The sequence below is a fragment of the Argopecten irradians genome, chromosome 16, assembly GCF_041381155.1.
Source record: "Argopecten irradians isolate NY chromosome 16, Ai_NY, whole genome shotgun sequence".
Taxonomy (NCBI): domain Eukaryota; kingdom Metazoa; phylum Mollusca; class Bivalvia; order Pectinida; family Pectinidae; genus Argopecten; species Argopecten irradians.
This window is the reverse complement of record NC_091149.1, coordinates 11,735,559-11,756,338: the sequence shown is the minus strand read 5'-3', so window position 1 is coordinate 11,756,338 and position 20,780 is coordinate 11,735,559. Positions and strand designations below refer to the sequence as shown.

Genomic DNA, 20,780 nt, shown 5'->3' with positions numbered 1-20,780 from the left:
ATGTTTGTTTGTTAATGTTCCATTTGCATTAAAACTTCTAAAAGCTTTTTGGAAAACATTTGATCCCTCAAATAAATTCTATATATTTTGAATAATGAGCCTGTAAATTTTCTGAATTCTTCATTGCTTTTTGTTTGAGCAGTACAATATACTTCAGATGAAATATTTTGTACAACTATGACCTTGACTAAAGGTCAATGCCGTGTATTTTAAAACTTCTTAGACTTGAATATTGGCTTATATCATTAGTTATTGAGACATTTTTTTACCCCTATGACCTTGACTAAAGGTCAATGTCACTTGAAATTATTTTAAAACTTGGTAAACCTAAGTATTGGCCTATATTTTTAGTTAGTGAGGCACTTGTGTTAACCCCTATGACCTTGACTAAAGGTCAATGTCATTTATTTTGAAATAAGTAAACTTAAACACTGGCCTACATTTCAGTTATTGAGACAATTTTATAACTTTAATTACCTTGTTAGGCCTATGTAACTATTTTGAAAGGATAATGTCATTACGGTAATTTGAGGGTCAAGGTCATTCTTTTGAACAAACTTTGCAAACCCTTTCTCTGTATACAATCTCACGGCCTTTGAAAATTCACCATTCACAATCTGGTAAACTACATCAAGTACCGAGGTATTACAGACATTGAGATCATCAAACAGGAAATATTACAAATAACACAATTTTCTCAATACAATATTTTTTCTTCAGTGCAGACACCACCAGTTTGGAATTCAAGAATATCTGCCATGATTCCTTAAAGTTAAACCGACAAACAACAAATTGAAGTCTTCACTATCACTGCTTCTTACTTTAAATTTAATATTTTTTAAGTGTAATTGAAGTATTTGTCATACAAGCATGAAATAAAAAATTACTTTTTCTATGTATTTAATCAGATTGAAAACACGAAGGCTACACTGAATAGCTAAATGTAGTTTACAGAATTCATTACAACTATAAGTTCAAAATACTTTTATAGAAACGTGTCATATTTTACCAAAAAATCACCCATTAACTTTCCTAAAACAGCAAAAGCTGGAGGTAATCAGATCACGTAACAGTAATAGACAAATCAAGGAAAATACCGTCAAAATAATAGGTATTAATTAGCAGACATTAACTTTAGAGTTTACTTCGATTGTTAAAAAAGTAAATTTCACATGAAATATCCATTAAATTGTTCACAGTGTTTTTGAAGCACTTTTGAGTGTTTACTGAGTCAAATACGGTAAAATGCACTTATTGCCACCCACACATAGATAGTGATGATATGAAAATAAATATGACGGCTTTCACATCAAAATTGTATTTTTATCTCCTGTTTTTTAAAGAACTTTTGAATATCAAATGTCATTGCCTATTTCATTTATTACAACTTTTCTTTGATACAATCTCTCTTCAATACTTCAAATCTTATACCACTTCATAGCTGTTATTTCAGATGGTGCCTCAATTTGTATAGTCTTGTTCCTGTTACAGCAAATTTTAAAATCAATTTTGGAACTACTTTTTTCTGTACTTTGTAACCCCTTGGTACAGTCTTTGGTGGCTAACAAATTGAATTAGATTGATCCTTCCACCTATCATTTCTTATAATGATTATGTGACTTATTCCAAAACAATTGGGCTAATATTTCTTAGATAATCCGTATTTGCATAATACAAAATTATCTGCCCTTGTGGGTAGGTATTGATTTGGACATCAATGTGTTTGCGGGTGTGACGTTATACTTTTCCCGAGAAAACGACATGAATTGTGCTCACAAAATAATGACCTAACATTTGATGCAAAGGTGGAATAATTGTGACCAAATCATTCCACTTTGTCTTTCAGTAGGAAAGTATCAGTATCACATGGAGACCCATGGATCACATACAGCAGCCAAATACAATCACCATATATACCCATACAGGGAAATACTTCTGAAAACCATGTAGGAAGATTACCTGCATATGGCCCTTTAGTTTGAAACAATTTTCCCAATAGAGTAGAATTATTATACTAGATTACTCCCCCTAGTTTGACACTTAAGCTAGAATCAGACATGTCAAACAGACAAAAAAATGTGACTTGTTAACATTCTAGTGAGACTGGTGGTCAGAATACATGCAGGAGGAGAATCACTTTAAAATTATTAATTATCTGACCTTTGACCTTGCAGTGACATCACAGTAGATAATGATACATGTCATAACAGCAGAGGAAATGCAAAAAAGGTATACAGCAAAAATGGAAACTAATAAAAATTATCAAAAAATAATTACAAAATGAACCAAATGTAGAAAATTGTGCTTACAACCGGAAGGCTGTCTTTCACACAGACAGGATAATGCATCCTTATCTGAAAGTTATCAAAACAAGAATTTACTATAATCTCAATTAATGTCAGATGTTGCAAACCTTTGACCCCTACATCTGTGAAATGAACTCTACCCTTTGAGAATCTCCTATAGAGATTGTACCATCTGTAATCTATAAGATGGGGTGTCAGGATGTTTCAAGGTCATTTAAAGGTCAATTCTGACAATTCTGTTATATATCGGTATCATGGGTTGCACAGACAACACCCATGTGCAGCAAATCAATTCGCTAGTCAAGCGTGGAACTTTATCATCAAATTTCAAATTTTTCATATCAAGGCCGTAATCATTTAAAGATGCTGATGTTGGCAAATAAACAAGTGTTATAGTGCATAATTATAATATATAATGATACAGATATTGATTTGTATATAAATGATAGACTTTGTCAAAGTAAAGGTACCATATATACGGATATTGTCACGATTTCCCAGACATTGCTTATAATGATTAGAAAATTTGATCTACGAAATATTGAGAAATGGATGATTGATATATACCCTTAAATCCATATCATGAAAATTTAAAACAGCATTAAAATTAGATATTCTCATTTTTAGATGAAATTGCGAAAAATGTTGGTCCATGAAAATAACCATCTATACGTTATATGGCAAGGCATATTTGTACCACAATGGCAGAACATTTTGAAAATAGGCTGAACTAGAGATGGCTACCAATAGATGATGGGATTGTCGTCCCATGTAAGTTCTAGCAATTGAGTCACCTGGCTGGTCTAGGATTGATCTACCAGTTGAGTTATCTGAGTAATCTAGGACTGTTCTACCAATTGAGTTACCTGAGTGACCTAGGACTGTTCTACCAATTGAGTTATGTGACTGATCTAGGACTGCTCTACAAATTGAGTTATGTGACTGATCTAGGACTGCTCTACAAATTGAGTTATGTGACTGATCTAAGACTGCTCTACAAATTGAGTTACCTGAGTGACCTAGGACGGTTCTACCAACTGAGTTACCCGACTGATCTAAGATTGCTCTACCAATTGATTACCTGAGTGACCTATGATTGTTCTACCAATTGAGTTATGTGACTGATTTAAGATTACTCTACAAATTGAGTTACCTGAGTGACCTAGGACTGTTATACCAATTGAGTTATGTGACTGATTTAAGATTACTCTACAAATTGAGTTACCTGAGTGACCTAGGACTGTTATACCAATTGAGTTATGTGACTGATTTAAGATTGCTCTACCAATTGAGTTACCTGACTTATCTAGGACTGTTCTACCAATTGAGTTACCAGACTGATCTAGGACTGCTCTACAAATTGAGTTACCTGAGTGATCTAGGACTGTTCTACCAATTGAGTTACCTGACTGATCTAGGACTGTTCTACCAATTGAGTTACCTGACTGATCTAGGACTGCTCTAACAACTGAGTTACCTGGCCAATACAAGAATGCTCACTAAGTCAGACAACAGCTGCTGTTGCCTGAGGTAGCCAGTATATGTATTTAGATTTACAAAGTCTTATATTTTATTATGTTTAGATTAGAAATGGTCACATGTAAGACTGACCATTGAAACTCAATTTTAGTATAAGATTACCTCCACTGGTCTATGAGACTTTGACTGTTATTTACAAGTTTAGTAATCCCTTAGATTTGTGGTTGGATAATCAGTAGCTGCCCAATGCTACTGTAGATTATGCCTGAGGCTACCAGACACTAAACCTTATATCTACACTAACATTACACCTATCATATATACACATCTAATATAATAGGTCAGACTGTTTAGACAACTAGGGTTACCCTGATAGAAATGTCAGAAGAGTATATACACTGGGGATTTGGTACAACGACCCCAACATCTCAACTTACAAAACATATTTTTAAACACAATTGTCTCCCTTTAGTAAAAATATGTTCAAAGTGATTTTCTTCCCTCAAATTACAAAACTATTCAACATGAATTTCTCCACTTAGTGAAACGTTTCAAAGTGATTGCCCCTTAACATGAAATGTTTCAAAGTGATTATCTCCCATTAGTATTAAATGTTTCAAAGTGATTGTCTTCCCTTAGTATTAAATGTTTCAAAGTGATTGTCTTCCCTCAACTTACAAAGTCAATTTTAAACATGATTGTCTCCACTTAGTAAATGTTTCAAAGTGATTATCTCCCCTTAATATGAAATGTTTCAAAGTGATTGTCTCCCCTTAGTATTAAATGTTTCAAAGTGATTGTCTCCCCTTAATATGAAATGTTTCAGAGTGATTATATCCCCTTAGCATTAAATGTTTTAAAGTGATTGTCTCCCCTTAGTATGAAATGTAGGATCTTATTTGTCACAGAGACGTTTCTAATCATTTAAGAATTGTTTGTGTTGGTAGACTTAAACTATCTAACCACAAGATTATCTCCCTTGGTATGAAATTCTCTAATCATATCTTAAATGATACACAACAGGAAGAGTATACAATATGAAATTTAAGGGGTAAATGGTTTGATTTTGACCAGGCACTGTATATAATGTAAAATACTCTAAGTGTTTATAGAGTCAAACAATAAGCGCCCACGGTGTTTATAACATTGAAAAAAAATAAAAGGTGTTTAATAAGACAAAATTATTGATACTTTTGATAGTTTTGGTCTTATCCCTAGGCAATTGAAATGAGGCCTCAAAAAGAGAAGGGGCGCTTATAGGGACATGGGCACTTATTGGGTTGAATATGGTATTTGTGTTCTAGTGTTTTAAATGATCAACCCTGTCTCGCAGTTGCCTTATTTTGTTAGCATGTTTGCTCTGATTGCAACAAATATGGTATACATGTAGTAAGTGTAGCAGTACTGGACCAGGTCGATCATCAGTGAACATGTAGATAGTATATTCACCATTCACAGATATTTTTATTTAAATTTGACTAGAAAACATTTATTGTCCTGTTATATGTAACATCTTTAATGGCTGACGAATTGCTCCACGTAAATAAATTCACGGTTTTTATTTCTTTAAATGTACGTGACAAAACCATTTGAACAGGTAGATTTGTTTAAACTGTTCAACATAAAGGTAAGTTAACGACTTGACGCACCTGTCAAACTAAGAGGTGTTTTATTTCTTGATTATATATATTTATATGTTATATATCTGTAATAGATTGCCTGTCGTCTGTGACTACCTATAATGGCGATCAGCGAGTTCATTCACTTAGAGAGTTACCTGTTGACGAGGGCGGACAACAAAGCACATCATATATATACCTGTATTTCAGGTGTAAATCATCCCTTGCTAAGTGGCCTCCTTTATATACACGTAAAACACTGTTGCCTTTTGACACAAACCTCAGGCATCAAACTAATGTCAAAATGATTGTATAAACATAATGAAGATATTTACAAGGGCAGCTTCTTTGTTAAATTCTACACTTAAGTTTTCTGATAAACATTCTAGGTGCTTATTATGGTTTTATTTGTAGAAATAGCTTGAAGTATAATTTGGGGGTTGGGGAGGTGCAGATAAAGGGTTTACCGAGTTTGATGAAAAAATAAATATTTATTTCGAAAGGGATTGAGCATGAAGACAAATGAAACCAGCCAGGATCTCTCTAACCTACAACCCTCAGTCAACCAGCTAGGATTGAGCCTACAACCCTCAGTCAACCAGCCAGGATCGAACCTACAACCCTCAGTCAACCAGCTAGGATTGAGCCTACAACCCTCAGTCAACCAGCCAGGATCGAACCTACAATCCTCAGTCAACCAGCCAGGATCAAACCTACAACCCTCAGTCAACCAGCCAGGATCGAACCTACAACCCTCAGTCAACCAGCCAGGATCGAACCTACAATCCTCAGTCAACCAGCCAGGATCAAACCTACAACCCTCAGTCAACCAGCCAGGATCGAACCTACAACCCTCAGTCAACCAGCCAGGATCGAACCTACAACCCTCAGTCAACCAGCCAGGATCAAACCTACAACCCTCAGTCAACCAGCCAGGATCAAACCTACAACCCTCAGCCAACCAGCCAGGATCGAACCTACAACCCTCAGTCAACCAGCCAGGATCGAACCTACAACCCTCAGTCAATCAGCCAGGATCGTACCTACAACCCTCAGTCAACCAGCCAGGATTGAACCTACAACCATCAGTCAACCAACCAGGATCAAACCTACAACCCTCAGTCAACCAACCAGGATCAAACCTACAACCCTCAGTCAACCAGCCAGGATCAAACCTGCAACCCACAAACAACCAACCACTTGCTCTGCCAAAAGAGCTAAGCAGAATTCTTTCTACAGTAAAGATAGATCTATTCACGATCATTACATTCCAAAACACTGGAAATAAAACATAGCTACAAATTACACCTCATTCAAAATCTTTCCAAGATTATATATATATGTAATTGAATGTCCAAAACCTTTAAACTTAAATAACCTAATAAAGATAGCTTTCTAAGAACAACTTACTCCCTATAGATTTACCATTGAGTGTGAAAGTATTCCAATTTTACGTACAAAACATGGATTTATCTAGTGCTTATTATGATAGTCAGATATTGTTTCTCTCGATCTATAGACCAAATCTTTTACCCTGGTACGTAGTTCATTCAAAATTAATTATCATCCATAAGTATTATTAACGCTCATACATACAGAGGTCATGTGGCCAAAAAGAATTTAAAATCATCAATGATTTATCATAATATCTTAATTGGAACAAACTTGACAATAACGTTTTTTGAACACCTATAAGGCATATAATCCATCATCTTACCAAAATATATGAATTAACAAGGGACAAAAATTAAATCCCTGTCTCATGCCTATACCATGATAATTAATCTGGAGCTCATAGTTTGATCCAAACCAAAAGCCATGTATCTTGATAAGAATAAACATATCAAAATAGCATTTAAACGAAATTATTAAATGTTATGTATCAGCACTTTTGGTCTTAACATATTCACCCCTGAGATTGTATAATGGAGTCTCCAGTTTTTGAACTAGAATAAACTAAATGCGTCTCAAGGGGTGAATTCACTGACAAATACTTGTCAACACCTTCTGTATCAACATACACTAGCTGTCAAATAAGTAAGTTAGCATGTATTTAATTTATAACATATAGGATATAAACCTGATTCTGATTTTTCATTATCATTTCTGATCAGCCATTGTGGTTTTTTTTCTTTAATAATGATTATCAATACTTTTTGGTTATCAATTAACATCACTGACAACAGTCTATGAAGGACAAAACAACTGTATAGAATATTGTAGAGGATTAAAAATATCATTATAACAAACCTTATTGAAGTATTAACTACTTTTTCAGAGTTGCAAACAAAAGAAAAGTCGACTAACCTTGATTTTGAACTATCCAGGTAAGAGAATTCTCCAACATTTTATCAGATCGCACCATAGAATGACTGTAAATAGCCTGCCACTAAACGTCAGTGTTAAAGTACTTAGCATTGATATATATATACATGTATATACACCACCACAAATCTATCCTTTGGCTATCCTTACATTAAATATCCATCGCTTCCTTTTCATATCCTGTAAAACTCCACATCAAATCTGTTTTTTCCATCAGATATAGAGGCAAAAAAACGCTGAATCGACCAATTTACTGACGCTGAAATGGTATAGGAAAGTATAAATAGTTGTAGATTATAGATACATGTAAATATACGTACCTGAGGACAAATTATCAGCTGGAGAGTCGTAAATTAAACATAAACGTTTTACATCCGGCCAATAAAACACGGTAAAGTATGAAAATACATGTGATCCGATGGAAGAAAACAGTACAATTCCATTACACAAAGGAGAAGAGTAGGAGACGTAACATCCCAATCCTTTTGAAAAACAGAGGAAATCCATTCAGGACATGTTGTCCCGAGGGCTAAATCACAGTGAAGAAATGTACACCCAACCACAGTCTACATACAAAGGACCGAGTCAGTCAGGCGGAACCATGTACACACCTGCGAAGTGTGTCAATTGCATATAATCGAAATAATTTGAAGGAGTAGAATTAGCATAAGGGATTTCCTGTACTACTGTTAGGTAGGGCCGAAGTGTTGACACATATTTATATCGAGAGATTTGAACCAAATTTAATACCTTGCCGATTGTATGTCACTTACATAGCGGCGTAATCGCTTTAATCGGCAGAATAAACATGTGTATATGTGACCATGTCTATGAACTTGTCAACTTGGCAAATCAGCTAGATGAGCACCAAGTAATTGACAACTGTGACAATTTAATGCGATTCTAAACTTTGATTACCATTCAACAACTGTAAACCTAATTTGTGTATATATACATAGGTGTTTCTCCAGAGCCGTCAAGCCATATAAATGATATTCCTAGATAAGGTTTGTGTATTGACATACATTTACCAAGTTTGGTCAGGTTGATTAAAATCTGGTCGTAATCTTTTCGCCCTGACAAAAATGTGTATCGTCTAAGAGATTATTTCTCAGCTCTTTTAACATTGTAATAGGTAATTTTCGGCAGATATCTTAAGGTATTGTTTGGTAAATGTTTAGTGTTAGATACATATATCCCTATAGCCATTACGAGATAAACAACTGTAGGTCGACTTAAAAAACCTTTTTAACAAGGAAAGATTCCTGGCTCCTGGTATTTACAAAAAATATCAATATTTCTTTGTGCCACAAGTTTACATTTGTATAGCCAGTAATAGATAGACTCCTCTGATAAAATCAACATTCTTTCTATAAATAAACATCTTTGAAATATGACGCAGGTTAAGGTACGTATGTTAGCTTTGTCGCGTGGAAAACAATTGTAAAACAGAAGGTTGTCCTCTATAGAGTTTGTCCGTGGGACTTCACATCAAGACAGAGCTATAAATAGAAGTCATGACATTGGAAATTTGTCAAAATTCTTTTATAAAATGTTGTCTTCCCAAAATAAAAATAATTTTGAAAATAATTAGATAATTTCTCGTTGGTATGTTCTGAATAGTATCAACTTTAAACGAGAAATATACTTTAAAACAAAGAGGCTTAAGTATTTTTTTTGTAATATGAAGTCAAACCATGCAGTCATTAAACAAATATTGACCTTGGCTTAAATAGACATTTTAGATAAATGACAGTTTTCTTTTTGTGTGTAAAAAATGACCAATTTGTTCTCATTGCATGAATATTCTTGTAAAACAACTTTGATGAATTCCTGTGAATTACTGTCATCAGAATACTACACACATTTTCACATCTAATGGAGGTTCTCTTTTATACACTAAAAGACTTTTCATCACAATTAAAAAAAAAACATTAAAAAAATCTTTCTAAAAGGTTGTCTAACCCAGTAAAACAGCATGCTTTGTTTAAAAGTCACTTTTATCAGACGATTCCCCTTAAGACTGCTGCTCTGTCACAGATAATCAATGAGAAACATTCTCCATTGCAACTGCAACTCGGTTCTATTTGGGCGATCGTCATGACACCTCGACCTGCAACCCCTTCTTCGGCTCCAGCGAGTCGCTGTAGGGACCGCAGAGGACAAGACTACACATTAAACTAATTCCGTATAATACAAGTTTGTCCAAATTTATGGCTGCAGAATTCGACCAACGAGTTGTTTTGTCAGATGTGACGTTTGTTAGGATCAGTAAGGATCAATAGAGAGCGTTTGTGACAATGCTCTCAACATGAGGGAATCGGTGTCGCACTATTCCTGTGAATCGTACAGGCGTTACTTCTGTGATGATCTATCAGCTGATTTTCCCAGCAGTCGTCTTGCTGACGACAGTCTCAATGCTTAGTTAGCCATATCAATCTTGCTCCATCACAATTATTATCAGTATCTGTCATTTTGTTGTCATTTTTTGTTGTGGCTGAGGACTTCAGACTATATTAGAGACCTTTTCAACTAGAATCTTGATGAGTTGTAATCAGGAATTTCTCAGAAAAACTTTTATTCATGGACTATATGAGCGACCTTTTTAATAAGCTTCTTGATGAGTTGTAATAAGAAATTCTGTATAAATTACAAATACATTGTGTTGGAATTTCCCTTCAATTTTTGAGTTGGTCTCAATATGAATCAAACAAGGTCCTATATAAATGTTCGCACTAGATTCACAGAATGGTATTTATAGGCATTGAAGAATTTTGAAGAATGGGCTCTACATGAATTCTGATAAAGAGCAATAGAGATTTATACATGTAGGTGTGGCTTATCTCAAGTAAACATAGATGTATCAGTTGTAAATAAACTGGTTAATGATACAGCAGTCTCCATTGGATTTCTGTTTGTACAAGCTCGTAGATATCTGTGGTCAAGCATTACACATGTTTGTAAAGAGTAACATTAATTATTTCTCTGATAAAACTTGAATTTACATTTCTCTGATATCTCCTTAATTTAAAGGTAATTGAATGTCACACTGATATATATATACCTGAGTCATGAACACAAGCTCTTTATTACCTCTGGGTCAAGCTGACTGGTTACAGTGTCTGACATCCTACCACTAGCCCTCCACTTCTGGGTCATGGTGGCACCACTAGCCCTCCCTCTCTAGGTCATGGTGGCTGAGTGGTTAAGGTGTCTGACATTCTACTACTAGCCCTTCACCTCTGGGTCATGGTGGCAGTCTCTAAAGCGCTAGACGTTCTACCACTTGCCTCCAATTTCAGGGTCAAGGTGGCTGAATGGTTAAGGTTCTATCACTAGCCTTCTACCTCTGGTTCACAGTAGTTGAGTGGTTAAGGTGTCCGAGGTTCTACCCCTTGCCCCCCATCTGGGTTGTGGTGGCTGAGTGGTTAAGGTGTCTGACACTCTACCACTAGTCTTCCACCTCTGGGTCATGGTGGCTGAGTGGTTAAGGTGTCCGACACTCTACCACTAGCCCTCTACCTCTGGATTATGGTGGCTGAGTGGTTAAAGTGTCTGACACTCTACAACTAGTCCTCCACCTTTGGGTCACAGTGGTTGAGTGGTTAGGCGTCTGAGATTCTACCACTTGCCCCCCATCTGGGTTGTGGTGGCTGAATGGTTAAGGTGTCTGACACTCTACCACTAGTCCTCCACCTCTGAGTCATAGTGGATGAGTGGTTAAGGTGTCCGACTCTCTATCATTTGCCCTCCACCTCTGGGTCATAGTGGCTGAGTGGTTAATGTGTATGACACTCTACCATTTGCCCTCCACCTCTGGGTTGTGGTGGCTGAGTGGTTAAGATGTCTGACACTCTACCACTAGTCTTCCACCTCTGAGTCGATGGTGGCTGAGTGGTTAAGGTGTCTGATATTCTACTACTAGCCCTTCACCTCTGGGTCATGGTGGCAGTCTCAGTAGCTAAAGTGGAAGACATTCTACCACTAGCCTTCAACTTCAGGGTCAAGGTGGCTGAATGGTTAAGGTGCCTGACATTCTATCATTAGCCTTCTACCTCTGGTTCACAGTGGTTGAGTTGTTCAGTTGTCTTGAGATTCTACCACTAGCCTTTCCCCCTACCTTTGTGTCATAGTAGATAAGTGATTAAGATGTATGTTACTATTTCACATTTATCTTTTTTGGATGTGGTTGTATAGTGCTATAGCTGTAGGTCAGTGGTTTTTATCCAAGTACTCGAGCTTTCCTCCTCTACCAAAGCCTAGCTGGCACATTGCTTATTAACCCTTTTAAAATAACACGCACTCAAACACAAACTTAACTTAATTGTCATCTCATCATTATAACTACAACTTTTTTCCACCAGCTCCATGTTTTTATTGTGTACAAATATACAGTAGTGTTTCAGTCAGAATCAAACCGAATTCCACACATAAACAGCAGTCCCCAGTCTTTGGAATGTGCAGGGTGCCGGATCAAGTTCCAACTAATTTTGTTTACAACCAGAAGACCCCTCAAGAAGCGAAATAGATATGAATTTTATCTCCTAATCCAGGAGAGCTCCACAGCTCAACTCCAGTGAAGCATCATGCTTCTGACACATAAAAAAAGTAAAAACAAATCTACTGATATCTGCCGGCAATTTACCCCACCTACACCAGTGTCAAGGGGAGATAACTAATCTATCGTGTTGTAGGGCTTTACTGACAGTAAACAGCTATTAAAGTGCAAATAAAATATTTGAAATGACACCACATGGATCTGTATGCTGAGCCCTGTGAGGGTGAGATTTCAATGATGAGGCAGTGATAGGGGCAGAAATCACAGGTGGTCTAGGATATAGATTGTTTACCCTGAAACATCAATTAATGGCAATACCTCCCCCCTTTCCCTCCCCCTCTCCCCTCAATTCCCTACTCTCACATTCCATTCCCCTTCCCCCTTAATTTCCAACCTTCACACTTCATTCCCCCTCCATTTTCCACCCTCACACTCCATTCCCCACCCTCACTTTCCATTCCCCATCTCCCCTCCATTCCTGACCCTCACATTTCATTCCCCTTATATACACCCTTCCCCTATCCCCACACAATTCCCCACCATTCCCCACCCTCACATTCCATTCCCCCTATATACACCCTTCCCCCATCTCCCCTCCATTCCCCACCCTCACACTCCATTCCACACCCTCACATTCCATTCCCCCTATATAACCCTTCCCCCATCCCCACACAATTCCCCACCCTCACACTCCATTCCCCATCTCCTTCTATTCCCCACCCTCACACTCCATTCCCCCTCTCCCCCTATATACACCCTTCCCCCATTCCCTCCCACACACACACAATTCCCCACCCTCACACTCCATTCCCCATTTCCTTCCATTCCCCATCATCACACTCCATCCCCTCTCTCCTTACATACATCTCTTCCCTGTCTATTCCTCAGCCTCACACTCCATGGTTTTTGTGGAGATTCAGCAGTCATTTAGTCAGGATTAACATAGGATTAACGTCCTTAAGATTACACTGATACTAACATCTAGAATATTAAGGTCATCAGTTAAGTTAAGTCTTCTAATTTTAGTTCCTGATTGTAAATAAGTTTCAATCAGGGGGCAGTTCATAAAGACTTGATATTAAAATTCAGCAGATAAGAAATTAGGGTTGGGCTTATGAGATTTTTCTTCTTTAAACTTATATTATACTCAAAAAAATCTGATCAAAATCAGTATTCAGTTACATATTAAATAATATAACTATTCTGTTGTCTACCGACTGGTGTATCACACTATATGAACCCCTCCTTATTCATTCCATCTTTGCATATTACAGAGTTATCCCCCTTGCCTATAGGTATCCATTAATTGTGACGTCATTAATCTGTTAGGGAAACTCACGTCGTTTTCTCAGAAAAGTATGATGTTGCGCTCATAAAAACATGACATCGCAATAAAATATCTACCCGCAAGGGCAAATAATCTCAGGGTTAAATGAGGGTAAAGGTCATAATTTCAAGAAACTTGGCCATCACTGATCTCAGCATAAAGTATTATAATTAAAATTCAAAATCAATCTAGAGAAATGTAGAGACTCATGTAAAAGGTTAAAAGGTCAATGACAATAAAACCTGATATTTCAAGTCTGTCTTATCATTATAATTTAAACCAAGGTCTATAAAATGCTGACCTTTGACCTAAGAGACTACCATGCACTGACCTTTTGAACTCCTGTTGGAGACAGTGAAGACGTGACCTACAGTTTGTGTTGTCCTCGGTCATTGATCGGAGTTTGTGTTCGAGCTCCGCCCGGATCAGCCTTTCCCTCTCAAGGTCCTTCATCAGGGTATCCTTCTGTAAAAACAAGGGAGATAATTATTGATTTACATACATCCCAATACAATAGATAAATGTAATGATACCATATCAAAGTATAACAAAAATACAGCTATCAACGAAGCAGTACATCTCCCTTTTAATGTACAAAAGAGAGGGGTGATGCAAAAACCTCTCCTTGCCAAACACCATTGAAAATGTCATTTTTGACCAATGATTTTTTTGGGAAAACGCCAATATGACCTAATGACAGTGCACTGCACATATGTGTATATTTCTAGTGACTAAATGAATTACATATTCATCACCATCATAAATGCTAGTTATTGCCAAATTATTAAAAACCTGAAGTACATAATTATCAATCAAGTAGGAGGCATGATTGTAATTTAGATGCCTGCAGGTATATAGGATGACATCAATGTAGTTTTGATTTGGAATCAATCATGGCCCTGCAGGTAGGGCGTTGGAATTGTACCTGCTTCCCCTATTGCATGATCGTAAAAGGCGACTAAATTTAGGATCTTATCTTTTCTTTCTTCCTAAATTACTTTAATTCTTCCTAATGTGTCCCTTGACATCACCTCACTTTTGGCCTTTGGTTGAGCGCTCGCCTCTGTGAGGAATGCTCTGGGTTCTGTCCCCTGGCCGAGACACACCATAGTCTATAAAAGTGGTAGTTTCTGCTCCTGCTTAGCGCTCAGCGTTCAGGGAGTGGGACGACTGGTTCGCCCGTTGTCAGTATAATGTGACCGGGTGGGATGTGTTGCTTGGTGTCTTCGGCGGCATGTTTCAGTGATATAGCACTATAAAAAGGGCAATAGTTCCACTATACAAGAGGACACAACACGAACATACCGCAGTCTCCCAAAACACGCACCTCCCACAACATACACTCAACACATCGCATACATGGGAGGCCGTCCTTACATGACCATAGCTGTTAATAGGACGTTAATTAATCAAACAAACAAACAAACAGGAATCAATCATCACATTAGAAAATGATATTAGCGAAGTTTAATTGAATCATCACCATCTGAAGAATGAAAACAGCATTGATATGCCTAAAGTATTTTGCTGGGATCACTTATGTAAACTCACATTGAAAAATATTAAACAATAATGATGCTTCCATTGATCTTTCTCAAAAATACATTTTGACTTAGAATCTATGTTTTTCAAGGAATATGGAGTATGGTGATGGTCAACACATTCTTAAATTTGTGTTACTGGACAAGAATCAAGTATAATTGAATCATCTCATTCTTTCTTGCCAAAAATAAAAGCTTCTAAATATTGTTATAATAATATCTCTAAACTAACTAACATTATCATCCTAATACTTCCTTGAAAAAAAAATGATGCTAATTTTCACTTTAAAGATTTTTTTTTTACTGTATGCCAAACGTGATTAATTAAGAGAGACTCTTTCATCTGATTCTTAACTCATAACCCATGTACAAGTACCAGTGTTTCATTCAAAGTGAACTATGGCACGAGCCTCTGTGGCTTTATTTAAATGAACCTGGTGACACCAGCGTAAGGTAATCTTAATAATTAGCCCTGAAAAGCCTGGAGTTTTGTTTGGGAACAGACATGACTAGTACAAGGTTAAAATAAGAATATGACACAAAAGTGAATCTAGATATCAGCCGATCAGACATAAAGTCTTAATGTCTTCCACCATTGTTGTACCATACATAAAAGGATTACTGATCACTATCATTTTCAATTTATGTTTTTTTGTGTGATGAAATTTGAATACTTGACAGATTGTTATTCATATCCATCTGTCAATAATTGCGTTACTTTAGTCACATGAATAAACAAAATGATTACAAGTTCACTCAACCGGAACACAGTCATCTCTTTTTAAGATTTCAGTTTTTGAAATTACCACATGCTATCTTATAATCACCTATGATGATAAAAGTTCCCAACATCTCCTCAAATGTGTTTTAATTTACAATCATTGAATCTATAAGAACAAATATGTATCACCATTTTTAATTGCATTAAAGACAAATTAGTTCATATCTCACCAATTTTATAACTTTAAGTTTACTTACTCTCCCAATATATGTACATCTAATTCTACATTAGGGTGCTTGATTGGCTAAAACCAGCAATAGTACATTTTATATACATGGACAATTTACTCACAAGTACACATAGGAAATGTAAAGGAGATATCTTTGAAGAGTAATTTTCATTTTAGTGCTTCAACGTCATCAGTGCATTAACGATATTCATCATTTGAACAATCACTGATGTTTAATCATGTATATATGTGCCTAATTAACACAAAAATACATACAAATTAAATACATACAAAATAATTTGTTTTGCTTTTGGTGCAAGCGCAATCAGTACTTAATTCCAAATAGAGGATACTGCCACGGAATTTTTTCGGGACACAATATAAATTATTTTTGATATTTCTAAATTAGAGTGAAAATAGCTCAAACATTTCAATGGTGGTAATGGTGTAAAGTAAGTTTTTTTGAAAAAAAAACCCCACTAATTTGTCTGCTCCTGAATTTGATAGAGAGAAAAATAACATTTTCCAGCAAAGTAACCTGGGTGCTAAAAAGATAAAATACAGCAAGTGAAAAGTTCAACATTTTATGCACCTGACTGCCAGTCTTTGACTAGACAACTTAAACAAATGATCATATTTCATGTCAGTAATGTAAATACCCTTCAATGTAGAATTCTATTGTTCACGTTTGGTAGTACCAAACAAAAGAACACCACAAGATCTGTGCACTGAATCAACATATAGCTACTTACAAGCTAATCTTAATGTGAAACATTGCTTAAATGCCATTTCTTCATACACGTGCCAAGATGTCTTTCATTATTTCTATGACTTATATAATTAGTTTGTATAAATGTCTAATAAAGAAGACATTCAGTCACATAATATTTTTGAAAACAGTCCAAGTCTGTAGGAACATTGAAGGCCGCTAGAGTATGGGTGTCTTTCTTTAAAAAAAAAAGTAAAGGCCCAATGGGATCACCTTGCAGAACATTTGAATCAATTAAAAAATATGATGACCTCTGACCTTTAAGTCAGGATTAAACTGAACTATTCACATTGTACTGTACATATTGTCTATGGAAATACAGATATTCTACATGATTTTATTTCCTAAAATGCTTTAAAATAATTGCCATGACAGGAATTTATTTTTAGGAAAGAACCATGCCCCCCTTTAACAGTATAAAATCAAGGTACCAAAGTCACAGTGACCTAGATATGATATTTGGATGATATTTATACTATGAGCTTTACTTATCTAGGTTACTTTTAAGTTATCTCTTGGACAGAAGAACCAGAGAAACAGGGAGCCCTATATCATTATAGTATATTAGAAGATATATACAGTGTATATGCTTTTTAATTTGAAAATTAACAGATATTTTTTTTAAATGACACTTTTAAGAAATTACAAATGTAAATGTGAAATCAAACTTAAGTTCAAAACCTTAAGAACATCTGTTCTTGTGATAAACTGGTAACATTGATCCATTCTTGTCTAAATATAGGATAAATACCAAGAGAACTGATTATGACCATGTTAGCATGCTGAAGGAAATCAATCATCACCTGTTGTCCCCCATGTGTCCTTCAGTAGGCATTAAGGTGCCAGTCTGGGTATAGAAAATCTCTGGTACTTCTTATAGCATTATATCTGGCCTTGTAAAGTGCTTTACATGTTTGACTAAGTACAGTGACTGTAAGTTAACATTTGGATACAGTAGATGACAGTAAGTGTGGTAATCTAAGGTCAAGGTCACAGTAGATGACAGGAGGTGTGGTAATCTAAGGTCAAGGTCACAGTAGATGACAAGAGGTTTGGAAATCTAAGGTGAAGGTCGCAGTAGATGACAAGAGGTGTGGTAATCTAAGGTCAAGGTCACAATCTAAGGTCAATGCAACATTTTATCATTATGCCTCTCACTCAGAATCACAAAGGTATAGTGGTTAGGGTGTTTGTCGTTCTACTATTATAGCCCTCCATATTTGGGTCATCTCTAACACTATCGTCTTCGTCATGGTGGCTGAGGTGTTTGACAATCTAACATTACATAGGGCTTATCTCTGAGACATGGAAGCTGACTTGTTAAGGTGTCTGAAAATCTACCACTAGCCCTCCACCTCTGGTCATGGTAGCTGAGTGGTTAAGGTGTCTGAAAATCTACCACTAGCCCTCCACCTCTGAGTCATGGTAGCTGAGTGGTTAAGATGTCTGAAAATCTACCACTAGCCCTCCACCTTTGGGTCATGGTAGCTGAGTGGTTAAGGTGTCTGAAAATCTACCATTAGCCCTCCACCTCTGGGTCACGGCAGTAGAGTGCAAAGATGTTTGAAAATCTACCCCTAGCCCTCAAGTACCTCTGGGCCATGCATGGTGGCTGAGCTAGAGGTTAAGGTGTCTGACAGTCTACCACTAGCATTAACCTATATGGCCAAGTAATTATTTTTTTTTTGGTGTTTTAAACTGCTTGATCAATATTCAAATAATTGTCTAATCATCTTCATCAATTTTGTTACATTTTTTTATTCATTCATGAAAGGTCAAAGGTTACAAAAAATACTCAAACCTCAGAACCTTCCTGGCAAACCAGAAGCTCCCTATCAATGAAATTTTAAAGGTACATTAAATCCTAATTAGCTTGACAATTTAATGACTGTAATGTGATATAATATAACCTTCATGACTGTTGAACGGACTTCTAACTCCAGATTTATAGGGATAAAACTATTAGCCATTTACTATAGCTAACTGCCCTGTAATTTCCCTGCCATTCTCCAGGTGTTTTATATTGAACCTAAAAGGTTCATTGTAGTAACATTTTATATTTATTATAACTCCGATAAATAAACGAAGTAAATCTTCATTTTTCTTGTTGACCTTTAAAAGCATTGGACAGGTCCATAGTTAGTCTACTGTTTTATTTCAGTGAAATTTCCTTCTGAAATGTTTTTACATTTATATCTTTGAAAGCGTTCAACGGGAAAAAAAAGAAAATAAGTTTAATTTAGCATACTGATGTCACTATTTTTAACTTCATCGGCGTATGAAAGAAATTTTGGTTGCAAACTGTGTGAATCTTTCACAAAAGCTTGCAAACAAAATTTATTTCATACCCTGATTAAGTTAAAAATTAGTTAAATCAATGCTTAATTAATTTTTCAGACTACTTGATAAAATAAAATATGTTTACACATATGATTCCATCGAGTTTCCAATGGATTATTTTTTTCTAAATCAATAGGCAACGTCATCATCTCTTTTATACTGTAAGCTTTTTGTGCCATTCTCGGATTTAAAGAATCCATATCAATCAGAAAGTCAGATGTAGCATGAAAACAAATAAAAACTAATTATATTCGTACTCATAACAGCCCTATTCAAAATAAGAACAAAAATTAAATTATCAAACAGAAAGTTAATATTCACATACCTGTCTTTTCCTAAAGCGAAACATATTGCTCCTGGTATTAGAGTTCAATGTAAAAACTCCTGAAGGTGAACTCAAACTATACAATTAAGACAACCACACATCATGTCTAAATGGCAGAAGATGACTTTTGAAGATAAGAACACTACATTTTATACTACAAGACAATAAATTGTCATATATAGGCATCATTGTGGTCTTGTCTTACTTATATTGATTCCACAAAAGGAGCAAAAAATCCCTGGAGATTAACTCGGATCAAAAACGATGGAAGCGTCTTTCTGGACAAAAGTATTTAGACTGATCCTACAAGAAATACATACTTTTCATTTTTATTAATACCGACTTGAGCCAAGTCCAATAATTGTCAATTAGCGTTAGTCAAAATGGCTGTATATTGTAATGTCCCTGTTTCAAATCTCTCTACAGTATCGGAGCATGTCCCCTCGGAGGGACTGTGTTCTAGATCCTAGTGGATTCTGACAGATTCATAGTGAGAAAAATGTAGTGCCAATTAATTCAAGCTTTCAGACGCCAAAAAGTCTTGTCTTGGAGGTGTTTGGGAGACTGCTGGTCAGCCGTTCTTACATGGTCAATATTCACATGTTTCCTGTTAACTATCAAAATGGTAGGGGTCAAGTAATAAATACTCTGTCGAGGTCAAGTGTGGACATATGATTTTTCTATGGACCCTGCAGACCTCAAATATTTCTGGAAAATTTATTTTAGTACCCTGTTCACGTAGATATATATGTGTTTTATAGTGAACCTTCGAGTGACAATTTCAATCCCAGTTTGATTCTATAGCTTTGGAAAACTTAGACTTTTTTTGATGAAAATACTTTAATTGTGAAAACAAGTTTTCCCTCCAGTTTTAAATACATGAGTCGATACCCCTGAGAGACTCTTATTCCTGTGATGTGATGCTATCTGGAGTACATTCTCTAATTCCACAGTTTTGCATGTTCAAGTATAATTCATATTTCATCAGTTTTATTTTTATGTTGGGAATTTTATCAAATCAAATTGATAATAATGAAACTGCCTTTCTTCATCTAATTTTCGGACTGAAGAAGGCCCTATAGTGGCTGAATATATATTCCATAGAAATGATTTTGATTTTACTTTGAATTTATTTATTTTGGCCTTTTATTTCGGATTATTAATATACTAGCTTTATACCGTTTTTCCTCATTATGATTCATCTAATGTAGATTCAGTTTATTTTAAAACCCAGATCCTTA

At 35.9% G+C, this 20,780-nt stretch overlaps 1 protein-coding gene and 1 long non-coding RNA gene across 9 annotated transcripts in view; one reads left to right on the top strand and one right to left on the bottom strand.

Moving 5' to 3' along the window:
• The window catches only part of LOC138310960 (serine-rich adhesin for platelets-like), a 159,080-nt gene that overhangs the window by 27,000 nt on the left and 111,300 nt on the right, over positions 1 to 20,780 (bottom strand). For 6 of the 8 annotated variants that reach the window (XM_069252328.1, XM_069252327.1, XM_069252331.1 and 3 more), the window contains one exon: positions 13,946 to 14,079. In XM_069252328.1, the coding sequence (XP_069108429.1) occupies positions 13,946 to 14,079 (134 nt within the window). Of the gene's footprint in view, positions 1 to 7,711; positions 7,848 to 8,049; positions 8,305 to 13,945; positions 14,080 to 20,780 lie in introns of those variants that run through there. The other 2 variants (XM_069252335.1, XM_069252336.1) reach the window with 2 other exon arrangements.
• The window catches only part of LOC138310962 (uncharacterized), a 58,999-nt gene that overhangs the window by 27,356 nt on the left and 10,863 nt on the right, over positions 1 to 20,780 (top strand). The window lies entirely within an intron of this gene.